The sequence below is a fragment of the Glycine max genome, chromosome 13, assembly GCF_000004515.6.
Source record: "Glycine max cultivar Williams 82 chromosome 13, Glycine_max_v4.0, whole genome shotgun sequence".
Lineage (NCBI taxonomy): Eukaryota > Viridiplantae > Streptophyta > Magnoliopsida > Fabales > Fabaceae > Glycine > Glycine max.
Genome location: NC_038249.2, coordinates 37,746,922 through 37,766,279, shown reverse-complemented (window position 1 = coordinate 37,766,279; position 19,358 = coordinate 37,746,922). Strand labels below are relative to the sequence as shown.

Below are 19,358 nucleotides of genomic sequence, written 5' to 3'. Positions count from 1 at the left end.
TAACAAGCAAAAGAGTTTAATTAAATCCTCAAATAGATTATAAAGAATTTAGCAAACTCAAAAGAGACGAGATATATTGAACTAAGAGACATTGCACAATCAATTGAATTGGTAGCATCGCAATACATATATCTAGTTCAATCCAAGATCATCAAAGAATTAAGTCCCACTCCCTCAAATGCATTGTCCCTCTATGACTTTGACATTGACCCATAAGAACTCCTCTCACTCCCAAGCACCCCTTCCATAATAGTAACCACCTTCTTACTTTGAACCGACTCAAACTCTCTCTCTACATAACCCCCCACGTTGCGTGGCCTTCTTGAACCAAAAGGCACGAGATATAAACACATTGAAGTGAATAGTATAGTAAGGATTTTACCCCACAAAATCAAAATCAATAGAGTAATTGAAAGCATACAACTAAGAGCTATGTTTGAACCATAGTTCTGTCCTTTCTTCTTATCTTCAACACCACATTGCTTCTGCTTCATTACATGAGTTCCATTTAATGGTATTGAATGTGAGAGTTTTTCATTAGTGGAAGAGCTTGAAACAGTGCGTACTGAAGAAATGCTTGAACTTGGAGAAGAGGAGGTGAGTGTAGATGAGCTTCCAAAAGTTGAGGAAACCTTTGAACTAGTTCGGCAAGTGCTTTTACATTTTGGGTTTGAGATTTTACCATTTGTTTCTTCCAATTTGCTAGTGGTTCTGGTCAAGGACAATTTGCCTTTATTCACTCTCCTTTTAATAGCCATCCTCATCTGTAAGATCCCAACAAAAAGGGAGTTAGTTATCCACAAAACTCACTAAAACAAAACAAAAAAAAGAAAAAAATATACTATTACTTAATAAGTAATTTTTTTTATTGCAACTCGATCTATATTTAAAACTTCATATTCAGACTCAGGGGGTGATTATTGCTAGAAAATTTTCAACTGTTTTCGATTAAAAAACTTTGAAATCGTTGGCACTTAAAAATATTGCATTTAAGTCTATAATTTCAAAATAAAATCAATGCATGAATCCAGCTATACATATTTCAAACTATAGGGAATGTATTTACAATTTAATTTTAGAAGAATTCAACATGCTTGCATGCATGGTTAACAAATCAGACATAATTTTCAACTCAACAAATTAATATACTGATTTGAATGATAATATAAATATATATATCGTTTATTTTTAAAAACTATAAAAATCTATTATATATAGAAAGAGGTTAACGAATTGGATAACTCTAGAAAAACTCTATCTAAGCTGGTTTTTAAAATTAAAATGAGTCAGTTTCACAAAAACACCCAGAAAGTAAGAAAGTTAGAGGGGGAAAAACAGGTTGACGGTAAAACAAATAGACATTGTTGGTGAAATGAGCGTTCTTACGTCATAATCTTCTTCAATTGTAAATATAATTTATAATATAGTTACGATGTTGTTTTGTTATCTATATTGTAATGACTTATATGGCAATAATTATAATAAAGGTCAATGACAAGGAGAATTTTTTGTTTTTCCTCGTGTTTCCTTTTTGGGAGACAATTTTGAGAACATTAAATGTGAGAGCACAAAGAGTTCGTCCATCACAGAAGTTGTATAAAAACGAAAAAAAAAAGAAAAGAAAAGTACCAAAGTGGTTCCACTGAAAACCGCCCTGAGGGCCTGCCACTTTCTCCGGCGACATCCGCATTTTTCTCCCAGGTCCTCCGCCCCTCCGAACATCGACGACAACATGGCCGGCAAAACAGCGCCGTTCTTGTTAGCGATCGCGAGATACGACAAAACTGGGTCATCCCCATTGCGATTGGGCATAATAGAGTCGTCGAAGCCCATAACGGGTTTGAGACGCATCAACAGCGATGACTTTTTGCTTTTGTTCTTTTGCGTCGTCGATTCCATCAGGCATGCATGACAACAAGGAAGAAGATGCTTAGACTTTGAAAACTTTATCAGGGCCACGTTACTGGTCTCATCATCATCATCATCATGCCATGACACAAGGGGTGTGTGGTTATCGAAACATGTTATGTTAATTACGTACACACCCGATCGAGAGAAGAGAACCAAGGAAAATCTTGCGTTATGTTATGTGGAACGAGGAAGAAACAGGTTTTTCTTAATCTTGCGTTATATAGAAGATTTCATGGTTCCGGTAATGTCGTTCTTGTTTTGTATAATTAATCTGTATACAAATCATAGATAACGGAACTTCAAACTTCTAAGTAAGAAATTAAATGGATAAGAAATCACGTGAATTTTGGATTAGTCAAGTTTTCTAAACCAATCAACCGTGCGTAGTGTGTGCCTACTTTATTTATTTATTTTCTCTTTCTCTTCCGGTCTTAAAACAAAATATATTTACTGTTATGATTAATTGGATTTTGAACTTGGGTGCGTGTATCTGTCTTTATATCCCGCATGTTGTTGTTTTAACCAAATCAAGGGTATAGTGTAGGAATGTCTGAAAGTTTGAAGTATTTTTTTTCTATTTAAAATACTAACAATAGTTTTTCTTTTTTTTTTATTATTCGTGGATTTGCTAATTATTAAAATTAACATCTACTAAGAAGGAAAACATTTCGAGTCAACTGTGCAAATTGTTACAAACGATACGTGGGTGACCTCCTTAGGTCTCACACGGTGCGATACTTTTTTTAGATCTTGGATAAAATAATAAGATATATTAATGATAGAGATAGTAAAGATGTAACATGTTAAAAAATTATCAAATAACTTTTTTATTTTAAGCAATAATCCATGTGTAAATGTTGGAAAATTATACATGTTATGAGTTTTGTATTTTCCCTCTCATTACAATGATCTGTGTTGTAGCCCATGATGGTGGTGCTCTGCTCATTAAATTTTTTGTTCAACAAAACTTGTAGATAGTTAAGGGTTTTCTTGGCAAGAATCTCGCCCCTGTCACAGCCGTCCATGGTAAGGAGTATCTTATCATGCTATTTCTTGCCAACAGTAGAGATGTTGTCATCCACTGAGGCGGTGGCCACCGGTTGCTGAGATTCGAGGTATTTGTTTAGGGAACCAAAACTTTAGATCATTATAGCTGAATACAAATTTTCTTTTGAGAATGGAAAATATTTCAAAACTAAGCTTATCATCAGAATGCTCAGTTCTTGCACTTTTAATTCATTAGTAGAATTTATTTCTCCTTTTTCCTTCACCAGAGAATTTGAAAATGATGTTTTTTTCTTTTTTCTATTATTCTATTTCAGGCCAAAACAACAAGAAGGTTCATGAACATGTTTGTCCAAATATATAATAGCAAAAAATTTCAACGTTTTTTTGGCTAGATTATAAAATTAAAACAATAATTTCATGTATTTATGAAGAATCCCTTTATATGTATGGTGTGGCAGCCGACTTCTATTTAAGTATGTGAAGATGCAAAGATATGTGCCATTTGCTTTATGACCAGGCTATACCCTCAAGATCTTTATAATTAATTATTTTATTATTATATTCAAGAAAGGTTTAAAACTTACGCATCGTGAGAGATCTAAGGAGGTCACTCACGCTAGACTCCATCATGAATAAGACCCTGACAGAGTGTATGTTATGTAACAAGCGAAATTTAAAAAGATAATTACAATACTTCAATTGAATCACACTAGAATAAGAATGATTTAGAGATTGTATAAGTATGAAATTATATAATTAAGGATGATTTAAAAAAATTAATTGATACTATTTAAATCAGTAAAATATATTTATTTTTTACAATTAAACATGTTTGACTTAGAGTACTTTAATTCGTGTTAGTTTTCGAGGTCTTGAAAACCTAGGAAAGATTCTAACCAACATCTATGTGGAGTGAAATGTTACTTCTCTAAAGTGTCATAATGCGAGAACAAATCTAAAATCAGGAATATTACAATAACATTACTCGTATATTGGATTTTACAAAACAAATTTTATATATATTTTAAAGAAGATAAAGAAGAGAAGAGAGAGAACTATTAGACAAAATTTGTTTTATGATGGAGAGAATTTTTTTTTAGAGGGGATGTAAAATCCTATAAGTGTGTCATTATTGTATTTAAATTGTTCCTAATTAATTATTTTTTATCATACACGAAATTAAAATATTTTTATTCAACAATAGTATAAATCAATGTTTTGATTTATTTTTTAAAAAATATTTCATATTAAATTCATATATATAATTTCACAACATTGTTTTAAATAACTTTAGAAAATTATTTTATATTTATTTTAAATTCAACCTCTCCTTTACATAATTTTTTTAATTAAAATTAGTATAAATTTAAATTTAATGAGTGAATTTATAGTCGATATATAAAAAAAATATTTTGGTGAAAAATATTGATTATAAGATTATAAATTTAACTAAAATTTTATTTTATGTTGATATTTTATATTCATACATTAATTTAAAATTTGAATAATATTTAAAATATGAAATCATAATTTATTTTTAAAAAATTAACAGGGTGTATTAAATTAAAATTTAAAGTAAATTTGGCCAAGGTCTTAAATAATATGTTGAAATTTCAATAATTAAATGTAATTCTTATAAGATGATCTTTTTTAAAAAAAAATAGTAGCTAATGTGGAAACAAATAGAATCGTTAAATAATTTGTAACTTAGTTCAATTTATTACGTAATTTGCATATTTAATGGTAATAGTTGGGTCACTGTTCACCTGACAATTTAAGGTAATTTTAATAATAATACATCATTTCATCCATATGCATTAAATTAAAATATCTATTTTCCAGTGTAATTTAATATATATATATATACTAATCTTCTGAAGAGAACATCTGTGTAGATCAAGGTTGTTAAGATCACGAAAATTTAGTTTGATCATAAAGCCCTAACGGAAACATATTCCCCCTTATGCACAACTCATTTCTAAATGGAAACATAACGGTTAAATAAGACAAAATTAAAAAAGTAGCAGAATATAAAACCTAGGCCAAGACAACAATTACCATACAAACAGAATCGTGTGGAAACCACATGCAGTGTAATGCCATATCAACAGAATCAGTATACAGAACTACCAGGTTATTTTGAACTGCAATCAATTTCTAGACCACAATTACCAAATGACAAGGATTAGAACCTACATGAAAATACATGTGATAGCAGTTGAGTTGAGGTAAGATATTTCATTTCATATTATATATTCTTTTCTGTGCTTCAAGTCTTCAACCAAAGCTTTTATCTTTACACTGGATAATTATATTTCACTTTATTTTTGCATCTCATTAATTATCTCTCATTTTTAACACAATTGTCTTAGAGAGGAAGAGGTGAATCGGTTCAGGGAGTCATTAGAGACCTTGGACAAATTCTTCAAATGGCTCTTTGGTATTATCGCCTTCAAGATAATAACACCTACGGGAGAAGCTTTATTCATAACACACCCCTGTCATGATGGTTATAGTTTTGATGATTGTACTCTACTTCTTAGTGCAACTGTTGGGAACCATGCTTCCACAGCGAACTGGGATCTTACCATTAATCTTAGTTTGTGTCATGATAGTGATTAGTTGCAAGCGTTTCTTCAGTTCTGATTTTGACCATTATATCTTCACATGTTGCCCGGCTGTGTCATGGTCATATTATGGGTTGCCTTTTTTGCTGTGAGTGCTTATTACCAATACCCAGAGCTCTATAAATTTGTTGCACGTCCAGTTTCATATACACTCAAGAAATTGAGTGATGGTGTTAAGAATAAAACGCAGAACCTAGGTTTAGAGGGCTAGGTCCCCCTTAAGCGCGCACGAGAGAAGAAAAGTGAAATTTTTATTTATCTGATACCCATTACATACACAATATTCCATTATATAGAATCCTATAGAAGGTGCTAGAATGCAAGGCTCGTAACAGAAATTGTGATAATGGGATGTGCAAAACAGAAAGGAAATGCTAATGAAATGTTTAGTGCGTTGCGAAAATGCATGGTGCCGCACGATAGGGGAGAAGACTGACAACACTTCCTCATGAGCCAGCTCAGCTTTAAATTCCTCAATTCGGTAAAACGAAATCATCCAGATATTTTGGTACTGTAATTTTCCTTTTTTGGCTCCGATCTGGGTCATCAGCTTTTGTTTGTTCCTCCTTTCTCCTAACATTCCCGCTCTCATCGAAAAATACTTTGCCCTCAAGGTTATACTCAGCGCTCAACTCATCCCAAGATTCCCACTACGTGGTTTCCTCTGGTGGTAACCCTTCCCATTGAACCAAGACAAGCAACCTCGGAGTAGGCGCAGTATCGTTAAGAAAAGTTAACGGTCGAATGATAGGTTTATTATTGTCGGTGATGGGTGGCAACTGCAGAATGGGTGTAACCTCCGGTGTATTCGAGTGGAGGTGTTTAAGGAGGGGACAGTGAAAAACCAAGATGGATGCGAGACTCTTCCGGAAGTTGCACTTTGTAATCCACCTTTCTATAAAATTATTAAAGTTCTTGTACTTTTATATTAATGAATTTAATTTTTAAATTCTAAAAAAACATGTAAATCTAGTTCATCCTAACTATAAAAACATGATCAATTTTTATAAAAACAAATGAGCTAAATTATCATATTTTCTAAAATTTGATGATCATATTTTTTATATGAAAATATAAGTACCTTGGTAAGTGTACATATTTTTTTCGCCCCTATAATTATTTTTCACGTATCATTGTTTTAAAATAATTTAAATTTTACCTATTATATTTTAACTGAAATGATTGAGGCGTTAGTATTTATTTAGGCTATGTCAAGTTGTCAACTTTCTTGGAAAGAACTGAATAAGCGTAGAGCCACGCATTCCTTTTTGTACGTTATTGAATTCATAAGAAAGCACTTTACTACTATTAAATAATTATTAAACAGCGTGTACAGTGAGTCTTGTATAAGACAAGGAACCGTGTGGATTCTGCTCCAAACAGTGGGTGCAACGCCCCTGGTTTTCCTTTTCCTTTATTCTCTTCCACCCCGAAAGGCCAAAACAGCCTGTGGTTTTAGTATCAAACTCCTATTTGTAAATCACTCAATAACTTACATATATATAGGAATTAACAAATCACTCACCTCACACATACCAATATTCATTCATTTAGATTCATCAAAAGCTTATAACAACAATTAAACATGAGTGCAGCCAGCAGAGCTTGGATTGTGGCATCAAGCATTGGAGCAGTGGAGGCATTGAAGGATCAATTGGGGGTGTGCAGGTGGAACCATGCATTGAGGTCACTGCAGCAGCATGCCAAGAGCAACATTAGATCCTACACTCAGGCCAAAACCTTGTCTTCTGCTACTTCTGCTGCTGTCTCCAATAAGGTCAAGAGGACCAAGGAGGAGTCCATGAGGAAAGTCATGGACTTGAGCTGTTGGGGTCCCAATACTTCAAGGTTTTAGTGTGTGGACTATTCTAATTGCATTCATCATTGTGCTGCAAGGTTTATGAAGATTCAATACTACCTTTGTAGCCTTTTTGTCATGGCATGCATCCCTTTGGCCTTTACCTTATGTATCTATTTGATTCATAATACAAAATTTTGTCTATGAAAATGGTAAATATTTGATCCAATGAAAAGAAAACCGAGGTCTGTTTTTCAATTATTTTGTCTGTTAAGCTCAATTTTAAAATTTTAATTATGTGCACATATGGATCCTTGAATGTTTTTCTAAACGATTTATGTCCCCAATTAGTTATTTAGTCCTAATCATGGAAAGGAAAGAGAGAACTTGACATGATCTGTGTATTATGTAAGATTTACAAACTCCCTTTTTGACGGATGCTTACAAAAGAAAAGGGTTTGAAAATCTATTTTTTATATAAAAAAATTTATTAATAACGTTTCAATACATGCTATGATCAGCTGCAAGAATTGTGGTCGCAATTGCTTAGCTCAACCATAGGTGATTGTGGTTTCAGCCACATAAGTTGCATTATTTTGGACTAATTTTCAGCAATGTCAAGGATTACAATGAAATGTAAAGGACTGCATTATTTCGTGATTTCCCGCAATGTCAAGAATTGACATAAAATGTCACAAGGATTGCAATGAAATGGAGTAACTATTCCCGATTTGGAGTTAGTTTGTATCAAAATAACAGCCACGTTATCTGCACTGCAGTTAAGTCACTCCCTTTGGCTTAAAACCAATTGCCCTTAACGTGATCAACTTTTTGTACACTTGCTTTTTGGCATTATTTTTACAGTATTTGAAATTGTAAAAGCAACATTTGGTGAATATGCTAGAAAGGAATAGAACAGCTACGTATAATAGTTTTATTTTAAATTTATTGTGATTTAAGAATAAAATGGAAAAACATAATAACTTTTTCCCTTGGTTAACATAAAACTTTCATAAAACATAAAGCTTTCATAAATCATAAGTATATATTTTTTACATTATTTATTAATAAAAATCATATTAAATATAACAATTATTATAAAATTTAACAAAATTACCGCACAATACAATACATGATAAAATAGCAACATAAAAAACTTTACAGTCATATCACATTCTATATATATATAAATCAAAATTCCTCATATTTACATGCACTAAAGATATACTTGAACATTCTTCTTCCATGCCTCCGTTCGTTCACATACATGCAATTGCAAATATGCAATCCAAGCAACAGAAAATAATTAATAAAAAGGTAAAAATAAAAAGAAGAAGCAAACCCAAATATTTATTAAGATCTAAGAGCAGGTGGGTCCCCAGCAAATCAAGTGCATGACATTCTCAGCTCTCTCCGTCTTTCTCTTCTCATCAACAACATTATTAGATTGCGTTGCATTACCACTGCTCCCTTGTCGTTTGATTCGTTTCTCCAGCAACAACGCTTTCAATGACCACATCCTCATGCTACCAATACCATTCATCATCAACGTTTTTAAAATTGGAAATTCAATTGCCATGTCATCAATTGGAAAATTCAATTGCCATGTCATCAAGAAATTCAATTGCCATGTCATCAATTGGAAAATTCAATTGCCATGTCATCAAGAAATTCAATTGCCACGTCATCAATTGGGAAATTCAATTGCCATGTCATCAATTGGGAAATGCACCCCGCCAAAAACAGTATTTATATCTTCCAGGTTTGTCCCAAGCGGGAAATGCACCCATTGGGAATGCACCCCGTCACTGTCCAACAAAATTTAAATGCAGTTGATTTTATATATATATATATATATATATATATATATATATATATTTAATTTAAATTACTCCATAGGTCTTTGAAAAATTCAGCAATTTTTAATTAGGTCTCTAAATTATATTTTGTTTTCTTTTTTAAAATTGAAAATTCAATTACCACATCATCAATTGGAAAATTCAATTGCCACATCATCAATTGGGAAATTCAATTGCCACGTCATCAATTGGGAAATGCACCCCATCACGGCTCTATAAAAAGCATTCCCTGTCAAAATGCACCCCGCCAAAAACAGTATTTATATCTTCCATGTTTGTCCCAAGCGGGAAATGCACCCATTGGGAATGCACCCCGTCACTGTCCAAGCGGGAAATGCACCCTGAAGTTGGCTGAAGTTGATGACGTGGCAATTCCACAAAACACTATTTATACCCTCGAGTTGGCTGAAGTTGATGCTGCAGTTGAAGCTCGTAAGAAGCCTCCTGTGGAAGAGATGAATGGGTTCAGGGAGGAAGATCGGTTCAGGGATTCACCAGAGATCCTTGACAAATTCTTCAAATTTCTCTTTGTTATTATTGCCTTGAAGACTACATCTATGGGAGCAGTCTTATTCGAATCACACCCCATAGTCACGAATGCTATGGTTCTGATGACCGTATTGTTCTACTTACTGTGGCTACTGGGGGTCACCACGCTGCTTTCACAGCGTATTGGGACCCTCCCAACAAGGGCATTCCGACACTTCATGTTGGTAGTCGGAAGCATTTGCTCGGTTTTGATATTGAGCACTATATCTACACTCATTGCTTGGCTCACTGCCATGTTATGGATTATCTTTCTTACAGTGACCGGTTATTTCTGCTATCGTGAGCTCTATGAATGGGCTGCCCATGCGATTTCTGATACTATCAACAGATGGATTCATAGTTACACACAGAGTGGAAGACGCTTGCCGGTCTAGACCAAGTTGTCATCAGATATCTTGCTTTTGGCCGGCTGAAACGCAGTTAATGGAGCAGTGTATCAAATCTTTTCATGAGTAATAATGTTTGTGTTATGGGAAGGGAACTTTTTTTTTTTAGTGAATGATAATTAACTTTTTACATTAATGGGAGGTATGTATATCATTTGTGTATGTATTTAAATACTTATTGGACAAACTCCCACATGTAGACTGTCCAAGCTCTTTCGACTTCAATATTAGATTCTCTTAAATTTTTGGTGAAGTCCAAGCTCTTTACGGCTCTAACCCAAACGTATCATAGCGGTCATGTACACAGCGTGCTTTTTATATTTTTGGTTATGTTTTCATCATAAATTATTCCCTAATTTTTGGTTATGAATGGGTATATCATTTGTTCCCTAACAGTGAAAAACATTATATAAAATACTTTAAAAATAAAAAATAAAACAAACATATTTTGTAAATATTAAAATAAAAAATTTATAGAACAAAAATAAAAAAATATTAAATTATAGGAATTAAAAAAAATATTTAAGTCTAAAATATTTTATTATTTCAAAAAGAAACAAAACTTTAGTTAAATGCAAGGATAAAACATTTATGATTTATGTATGATTAAGTGGTTGTTCTCGGAGAATTTTTTAATCTTCAATGTTTGTATCCCGACTGGGACAGACAATTGAGGAACTGAAATTGGAACTAATCATAATAAAAGAAAAAGAAATTATACACTAATAATATAAATTTTTTTACACCATCATTAAGTTATAACATAGTATATATATATATATATATATATATATATATATATATATATATATATATATATATATATATATATATATATATATATATATAATAAATTTATTAATTTTTAAAATAATTGAAATGATAATTTATTAAACTCATAAAAAAAACAATGAATGTAATTGGAGAAAGCTAAGAACACTTGGTAAAAAATTAAAAATGAAAACATTTTATTGAAAAAAAATACAATTTCAACGATAAAAACTTCTAATTCCTTACTCATAGTACCCTAAAGATAGGTTAGAAAATCCATGAATTAGAAAATAAAAAATAAAATCTTAAATTATGAGATTAAAATAATAATTAAATCAATAGTCAATAATCCTCTTATTAAAAAAAGGTAGCATTATATATTGATAATGAAAGGCGGAATTTCAAACACGGAAAATTTGATACACTTTGCAAACATATTTCCAACAAATGCAGGTAAGTACTGTTATTGATCATGTTTTTTACACACAAACAACTTACATAATATTTATTTAGTACACACTGCTTAAAATACAACAACAACAAAAATCACTCCAACCTTCAGAAAAGAGTGTGTAGATGATCATAACGCTTGGCCTAAACAGGCAACCTTGTAGTCTGTGTCTTGTAGTAATAACAATCACTCAATTTCTTGAGTGTATATGAAACTGGACGTGCAACAAATTTATAGAGCTCTGGGTATTGGTAATAAGCACTCACAGCAAAAAAGGCAACCCATAATATGACCATGACACAGCCAGGCAACATGTGAAGATATAATGGTCAAAATTAGAACTGAAGAAACGCTTGCAATCACTATCATGACACAAACTAAGATTAATGGTAAGATACCAATTCGCTGTGGAAGCATGGTTCCCAACAGCTTTACTAATAAGTAGAGTACAATCATCAAAACTATAACCATAATGACAATGGGGTGTGTTATGAATAAAGCTTCTCCCATAGGTGTTATTATCTTGAAGGCAATAATACCAAAGAGCCATTTGAAGAATTTGTCCAAGGTCTCAAAGTCATCCATTCCATTGAAACCAACCAGATTACTGATTATTAGCAGTTTTGAAGGTTTTCTTGAAATTCAATAGAAGAAATTATATTTTTTCTCACATAAAATCACTTCCTAACAAGGTAATTAATTTCCTTAGTCTATACCAAGGAAGATACAGCTTAGCTGATGGAACAAGATGCATGAGTTATTGTAAATTCTCTGATATTTTTCTTTAATTTTAACGAATAAAAAAAGATTTATTGTCCATACATTTGCTCAGCAAAATTTAATTCCAAGAGAATCAATAATGCAATAAAAATTTATTATGTTTTTAACAGTTGAACAAATTATTTTGCTAGCAAGCAACTTTCAATAGGCCTACAGCAACTCCTTTGGAAGTCACCTTAAATGGGGCATTGAGGACCAAGGCGGACAATCGTGGAGTAGATGTCACGGTAGCATTCTACGAAGCTGGTTTGGTTACTGACTGCCCTAGAGGGGAAAACAAAGGGCATGTTCTATCTAATGACTATGTTGTTAGAAAACTTGAAAAGCTCTGCACTGTCAAAGACCACCCTGCTAAGAAGACAGTGTTAGGAACTGTAACTTTTTCCTTGTGGGATACATTCAACAGCAGCAGGTGTGGCATGATAGTCTTTGTTCAAAGCAGCTCTCATCATATTTTTGGTTCACATAATTTTCAGCTGCCAGATGATATGTGATAATATGATACTCAGTAATTAGTTTTGTATTTTTCTGCTTACCATCTTGTTCCAGCTCCATTGTTAGGCTTACAGCCTTATATATTATGTACAGGACGTGATCTGTTTTAGGATAACATCGGAGAAAAAAATTGAGATTGTGGCCCATTTTATTGTGTCTGAAACTTAGTATATAATTTGTTTCTTACTATAGGAGACACGTTACACTGTCTTGTTTCTAACTGTCCTCGTTGGCAACTGAGTGTTTGGATCATGTTGAAACACATACGCCCATTTTCTATACCCAAGAACACAGCTTCTACATAAACATGGCCAAAAAACGCAGTTTCATAAAGCGTGGTAAAAACACACTGTAAGATATCATTGCCTGCATGTGTTTACATGTTGCTATGACAACTTTTTGCCCTCTTCTATGGCTATTGGGAACCAACGTCACAATTGTTTATCTACTACACGGTCATATTTTCATTAATACCCATTGCAGGATGCTAAACATATTCTCAATAAGTTTAGGGAAATTAACGGAACTTCTTCTAAAAGGTAATGTACGACTTGTGTCTTAAACTACAGTTGTAAAGACTACAGAGTATATGATGTGAATCTTGACCAAACAGACTAAAAACTCGATGACGATTGATAATCTATATCATCTATGCTTGATTATCACAAAGATGCACAAAAAAAAATGATTTTATCATTAATAACCTGTTATTTCAAGATTATTTCACAGACAGAAGGCAGTGAGGAATTGCATTTATTTTACAAACAAGCAAACTCTACTATGTACAAATCGGACTGTTCCTCCAAAGAACAAGAATTTTGACAAATTATACAACGAATCTTTCCATCAGATTGCGTTCTCAAACTACCAATTGGGTACCAACCAATTCCCCCAACAATTCTTTTGAAGCGCATTCAAGGTTGACGGCAACAGTAGCATAGCAATGATTGTATTTCCCTGAAGAAAAGAATTAGCTGGAAGAACAAATTGTGTTTTACACTGAATCTACTGCTTGAACTTGTTGCCGGGCCAAGTACTTTTCCCTTCTCTCTTTCTGTAAACATTAGGGAACAATTTAAGATGAAAACATAACCAAAAGTATAAAAAAGCATTGAAAGGGAATAATTTATGCTCAACACTTTGCTTACCCATTCATCAATTACAAGCCCTTCAGCAGCAACTCGAGGACCTGCTTCCACAGGAGGCTTCTTACGAGCTTCAACTGCAGCATCAGCTTCAGCCAACTGTCTTTTCAGTTTTTCCAAAACCTAAAATCACCGGACTCAGTCATTATCACAGATTAATCCCTTAGACCTGTACTAGGACAATTTGCAAAGAAGTTTGACTTACAGGACTTTGCCGAGCTGGATCTATAAAGACAACCCTCAATATTCTTTCCACTGTCACTAGTTCCTTTTGTTCATCAAACTGCATGACAGAAGGCCAAAGACCAAATTTAATTATTTACTTTTATCATTCACGGGTAACCTTGAAAATATTGCCTAAAGCATGAATAGATGAAACAAGCTATTATCAATATAACAAGCTGACGCTACCATGAAAATAGCCTATCTACAAATATCTGTTAATAAATCAATCCTATCCAGAAGTTGAAGTTCAGTTTTTGGCATATGTTAATGTTGTAGGGCCTATAGCTAACCCAAACAAACTAGTATCCTACATATGGAGTAATATTATAGAATACCAGGAGTTGAAAACCACTAGCTGGCTAAATCATTTAATCAAACAAATTAAAAGGACATAGTAGTTGTACCATATAATAAAACAAATTAAAAGGAAAATGCATGATACAAGAGCAGACATGAATAACCAACAATATTATCAACCCTTATAGGGAACTGAAAAGCATGAAGCATAAAATATAGCAATTAAAGAAAAAAAACTGCTTGCGTATTTTCTCGACTCTGGAATTCATGTACAGTCTCACCATTTCTCCTCCTCTGCTATCTCCGCTATCTCCGCTTATTCTCTGCCTCTAGTTTTCACTTTTAGATTCCCTTCACCCCAAAAAGGTAATTAAAATGATCATTCATGATAAAACTGAGTATGAATTTTTCAATTGACCCAATACAGGATCAGATTTAGTCCAAGGAGTACCAAGCAGTTGACAATACAAAATACATCTAGTCTACCCAACTTGCAAATCTATAGATCTAAACTCTTCCGTATGATCACAAGTTTTATCTATTAATTTATAGCATATTCCATAAATGCCTGTGAACTGTGATTTCTCCAAATTTCCCAAAGATCTTGGTTGCCAATTAACCCAATTCCAACAAGTAAGCCGGTATTACCACGTAACCCAGTTCTGTATCAGTTATTCCTACCACAAAGAAACAATCCATGCTCCACAAACGACTTTAAGGGAGAGAACTATATAGCTTGAATTCTTTTAAGCTGAGAATTATTGTGCACCTAAAAAATTCAACTAATAAAGTGAAGCTAGCTATAAACCTAGTTAGTAAGGTAAGATTTTTCTGTTCTGTATGAAATTAATTCTCTTCTCACTTAGCAAGTCCATAGGACCTACCCAGCTGCCCTCCAGATATCCAACCCCATTAATCGACTATAAGGGGGTTGAGAAATGTCAGAAAATTAAAGTAGATCTTTTCCTTACCTAGTTAATTTCACATCCTCTAATTCACCCAACAGAATAATCACAAAGTACAAAATTTATGAGGCAACCCTTCTTCTCTCTCCCTTCCCCCAACCCCCTAATGATCTCGCATCAGTAGGAGATGCTACATAACATCAGAAGGTACCAGACATACCAGCTCAGGCACATAGTCCACTCCTTCCTTCACTTTGAGACTCATGATTTTGAACTTCACCTTGTGCTTCTGATCCGACAACTTCTCATTGTTTTCAGGTTGCTCCACAAACTTAAACACTGACAAGCACCAAATTTAGAAAGAAGCATTAACATAATGCAACAAAAGAAAATTAACAAAATGACAAATGCAATTTCAAAAACACAATTTTCATATTAAAAAAAATTACCCGTTGCAATCAAACTTTCCCCCGGAGCAAGAATACCTCCCGGTGGCCGCATGTAACAACTCTTTGGTGCCGTCGTTTGAAACTAAGAAAATAAAAATCATTGGCAAAAGTCAATTACGACCTTGAGTACATAAATCTTAAATTTAGAAACACGCTTGTATTCAAACATAGAAAAAACACATTTTAACCTAACGGTGAATAATAAACAACTTTTTAGTTTAATATTCAAACTTCAACAACAGTACAACATGTACCTTGAAAGCCACGTGAGACTTGCTAGTGTTTTTCAACCGAACCGCGCTCCTTACCTGCTTCCCCGGTTCATCTTCAAAACAAACGAAATTTCAGCACTATTAACAAAAATAAACGGATTGAAAAGAAAAGAAAAAACGAATAAGGAACAAATTGAAGCTTAGAAATATGAATTGGAATGGCTTTTACATGGAAAATAGAGGTAATTGGAAGGATCGAGGCGGAGTCTGCGGCGGGGAGGGAGCAGCGACCTGGCGACGGAAGACACCGTTTTGGAGGAGCTTTGATTGGCGTTGCGCGAACTCCAGAAGGGGCAGAGTGTAAAGAGGCTCGCGTCGGAGCTCGGCTTCTGGCGGGCGGGGACGGAGACGGCGACGGCCATGTCTCGCCGGAAAGTGGTGGAATTGTTAAGATTCTCTATCTCCGGCGAGGAATTTTGGGATTGATAGAATTGAATACAAAATAAAACGCAGCGTTTTGGATTGGATTGGAATGTTGAAGAAGAGATGGAAGGAAGAGTGAGAGGAGTTTGTTTTTCACTGTCAACGACTTTATGCCCACACTCCTGCACTCGCAACGTGTCCTTCAGGTAGCGTTTTATTTAATGCACACGCTCTTCCTTCTTCTTTTTCTTTTTTTTGACAGATACATTTTTTTATTATTATAAAAAGTAAATTTCATAATTAATTAACTACCCACTTATCATTCTGAGGATTAAGTAATTACATCAGGTGGAGTAATTGTATGTTATTTTATGTGATATATTATGCTTGCAAGTTGCAAGCAATGTTCTCTCTCTTTCTTCATATTCTCAAAGTCTCAACAAACCAGTCTTTTGTAAGATTTTAAGCATTAAATAGATTCCTTCCGAGTTCCAACATTATTTTTTCGCACATTTTTTCTAAACCAAATTCAAAATTGCATCGTTTAAGAAAATAACCTACTAGTAGTACAATTATATATTTATAGCATTCATACACAACTCATAAAAACTATTGTGATCTTTTAAATATGCTTAATCAAAAATATGTTTAAGTGTTTTCAGCTTAAGTATTATACATGATTTTTTATTTTAGTTTTTTTTTAAATAGTATCTATAATATTTTATTTTATTTTGTTAATTTTTGTCATTACTTATTATTGTTAATTACTATAGTATGTAATATAGTAAAATTTAATTTTATACGATTATTAGCTTAGTCCTTATAAATTTTAATCTCTATAGTATATTATGTTTCTATTTTATTTTTTGACTTTTTAGTCACATCAGTAGTCAATGACAACTAAATAAAGACAAAGTTTAACATCATTTCTGTAGTTCAGTTAAAAAAAAAACGTCATCTTTATGGAGATTATTTTATTAAAAAACGACTAAAATGAAAAATTATATTTGAAGTATGAAAAATATATTTTTAAGGGTATAACTTTTTTAATAAAATAAAATATTACGACTCATCTCAATGGCCAAATCATTAAAAGTAAGGAGGCATGGGTTAGGATTGAAGGTTGAAGGCATTAATGAGGGGAGATTAAGTTAGGTGTGGCTTGATGTAGGGGGCATTAACAAATGTGGGTTAGGTTTGTTGTTCGTTGGGAAATTGATTATGGGAATTATTATGACATTCCTTTGCTTTATCACAAAGAAGGATTTCCCCTTTTCTTTTCCTACTACTTCTTCAACCAAGATATTTTAATGAGTGGACTTTCACCCTTTATTTCCATTTAATGGATATACCTGTGAGGCTGTGATTATTACTACTCCACTTTATCATTAGGACTAGTCTTGTTAATTTCAACTTTTCTCTTTTTTTTAACAAATTATCAACAGCAGGTTCTGATTCCTCTCATTATTGGATTAGGAAGTTTCAAACAGACTGGCCCAGCTGGATTTGCCTTCATGTTCGTGGCACAATAATTAATTAAAAAGCCCAATCCATCACACCTTTCTTTTTCAAATCTATTAAGTTGGCCCAACGATATAAGAAGAGGTCAGGTTTGATTTCAGTTATTGGTGTTATGAGATCGTTATCAACATATTTTTAACACATTGTTCATGATTAAGTGAAATTTTTATAAGATTTGTTAGATAAAAAAATAAAATTCATAAAATAAGAAGTACAATTTATATTATCTAGTAAGTCTTAAATAAAATTCTCTAATACAAAACATATTTGTAACATTTATTTTTATAGACTTGTCCCATAAAAAATAAAAATGGATTTGATTTTTTCATGCATCATCCGTGTCACTTTCCTCATTCCATTTCTCTCTCCTTGTCATGATCCTTTTTTTTGCGTTTGCGCCCATGTTTGGAACTTGGCTTCATTTCACATATATTTTGTTTGTGCGAAAACTTTAATTTTTTATAACTAATGTTGTTACTTATAATTTTTTTCAGTCGGATTTAGTTCTTCAAATTTTTAACTATTACAATGAAGGACTTACCCTCTATATAATACCTTTATTCCAAATAATTACGAGTTTAAGACAGAATTCAGATAAAAAAAAATATAAAAATTCAAAATAGTATGGAATTCCATAAAATAAATTTTTAAAAAATAGCAATGTGAAGCAACTTTGTACTATAAAATACATAACTTATTTTCTATATATGTAATTAGACATTTATTCATTCGCAAGTAACAGTCTTAAAAGACAATTAAAACCTTGCCAATAGTCGATCATGCTTGCACTATAAATAGAATCGCAATGTGAAACTTCCTACACCTATAATCTTTCTATACTTTCAAACTTTTCTCTCTTTTTTGCTAAAAAAAAAAACTCTCTTTTTGTTTATGCTTTTCCCTGGACATTATTTGTGAAACTTGGGAAGCAAACTGAATTTTGGGGTGCACTAGAGGTCCATTGAGATTTGATTTCAAGGCAATAGTTATTCTCAGTTTGTCACGACATAATTTTCATTATTCTTTCTTCCATACATTGTAGCTTCTATTGGAAGTGAATTGCGAAGGAGAATATTTTTTAGGCAGAAAAAGAAATACGGTGAAACAGGATAGATATTCCGAGAAATAAGTATTGTGAGCATAGCTTCCATGGTATTCAAGACAATTGATTTTTAGTAACGACAATTAAATATAAGAACTCAACTTAAGAAAATACAAGTTTAAGAAAGAAAACAAAATATAATTTCGAGACCTAATTAAAAATTGCTGAATTGTTCAAAGACCTACGGAGTAATTTAAATTAATATATATATATATATATATATATATATATATATATATATATAATCAACTGCATTTAAATTTTGTCCCAATTTATATGTTCTTTTAAATATTATAATCAAATTATGCTGTGTCAAAATTCAAAAACATCAAGCACTTAACCGTAAAAAAAAAAAAAAAGACACTTCTTGGTATAATATTTTAAAAAGTTCTTTTTTATTCCATCACTTTTTATATAATTTTTTTATTCCATCACTTGACAAAG

The 19,358-nt window shown here is 32.6% G+C and overlaps 3 protein-coding genes and 1 long non-coding RNA gene across 4 annotated transcripts; 2 read left to right on the top strand and 2 right to left on the bottom strand.

The window, feature by feature from the left end:
- Window positions 1–74: 74 nt before the first annotated feature.
- On the bottom strand, window positions 75–2,645 carry LOC100775489 (uncharacterized). The gene is made up of 2 exons (XM_003541814.4): window positions 1,630–2,645; window positions 75–764 (listed from the first exon to the last, which is right to left on the bottom strand). Exons 1-2 carry the CDS (start codon window positions 1,897–1,899, stop codon window positions 192–194), a joined length of 843 nt encoding a protein of 280 aa, XP_003541862.1. The 5' UTR covers window positions 1,900–2,645; the 3' UTR covers window positions 75–191.
- Window positions 2,646–5,027: 2,382 nt separating this feature from the next.
- LOC121173342 (uncharacterized) lies at window positions 5,028–6,575 on the top strand. The gene is made up of 2 exons (XR_005887984.1): window positions 5,028–5,147; window positions 5,292–6,575. It is a non-coding gene; the product is annotated as an uncharacterized lncRNA (long non-coding RNA).
- A 490-nt stretch (window positions 6,576–7,065) lies between these two features.
- LOC100793429 (uncharacterized) lies at window positions 7,066–7,602 on the top strand. The gene has a single exon (XM_003543224.5). It carries the CDS (start codon window positions 7,132–7,134, stop codon window positions 7,399–7,401), a length of 270 nt encoding a protein of 89 aa, XP_003543272.1. The 5' UTR covers window positions 7,066–7,131; the 3' UTR covers window positions 7,402–7,602.
- A 5,704-nt stretch (window positions 7,603–13,306) lies between these two features.
- On the bottom strand, window positions 13,307–16,500 carry LOC100792909 (vesicle-associated protein 4-1). Its single transcript, XM_003543223.3, has 7 exons — window positions 16,098–16,500; window positions 15,911–15,981; window positions 15,657–15,738; window positions 15,428–15,546; window positions 13,986–14,063; window positions 13,784–13,903; window positions 13,307–13,689 (listed from the first exon to the last, which is right to left on the bottom strand). The coding sequence occupies exons 1-7, from the start codon at window positions 16,288–16,290 to the stop codon at window positions 13,630–13,632; spliced, it is 723 nt and encodes a 240-aa protein (XP_003543271.1). The 5' UTR covers window positions 16,291–16,500; the 3' UTR covers window positions 13,307–13,629.
- Between the last annotated feature and the right edge of the window lie 2,858 nt (window positions 16,501–19,358).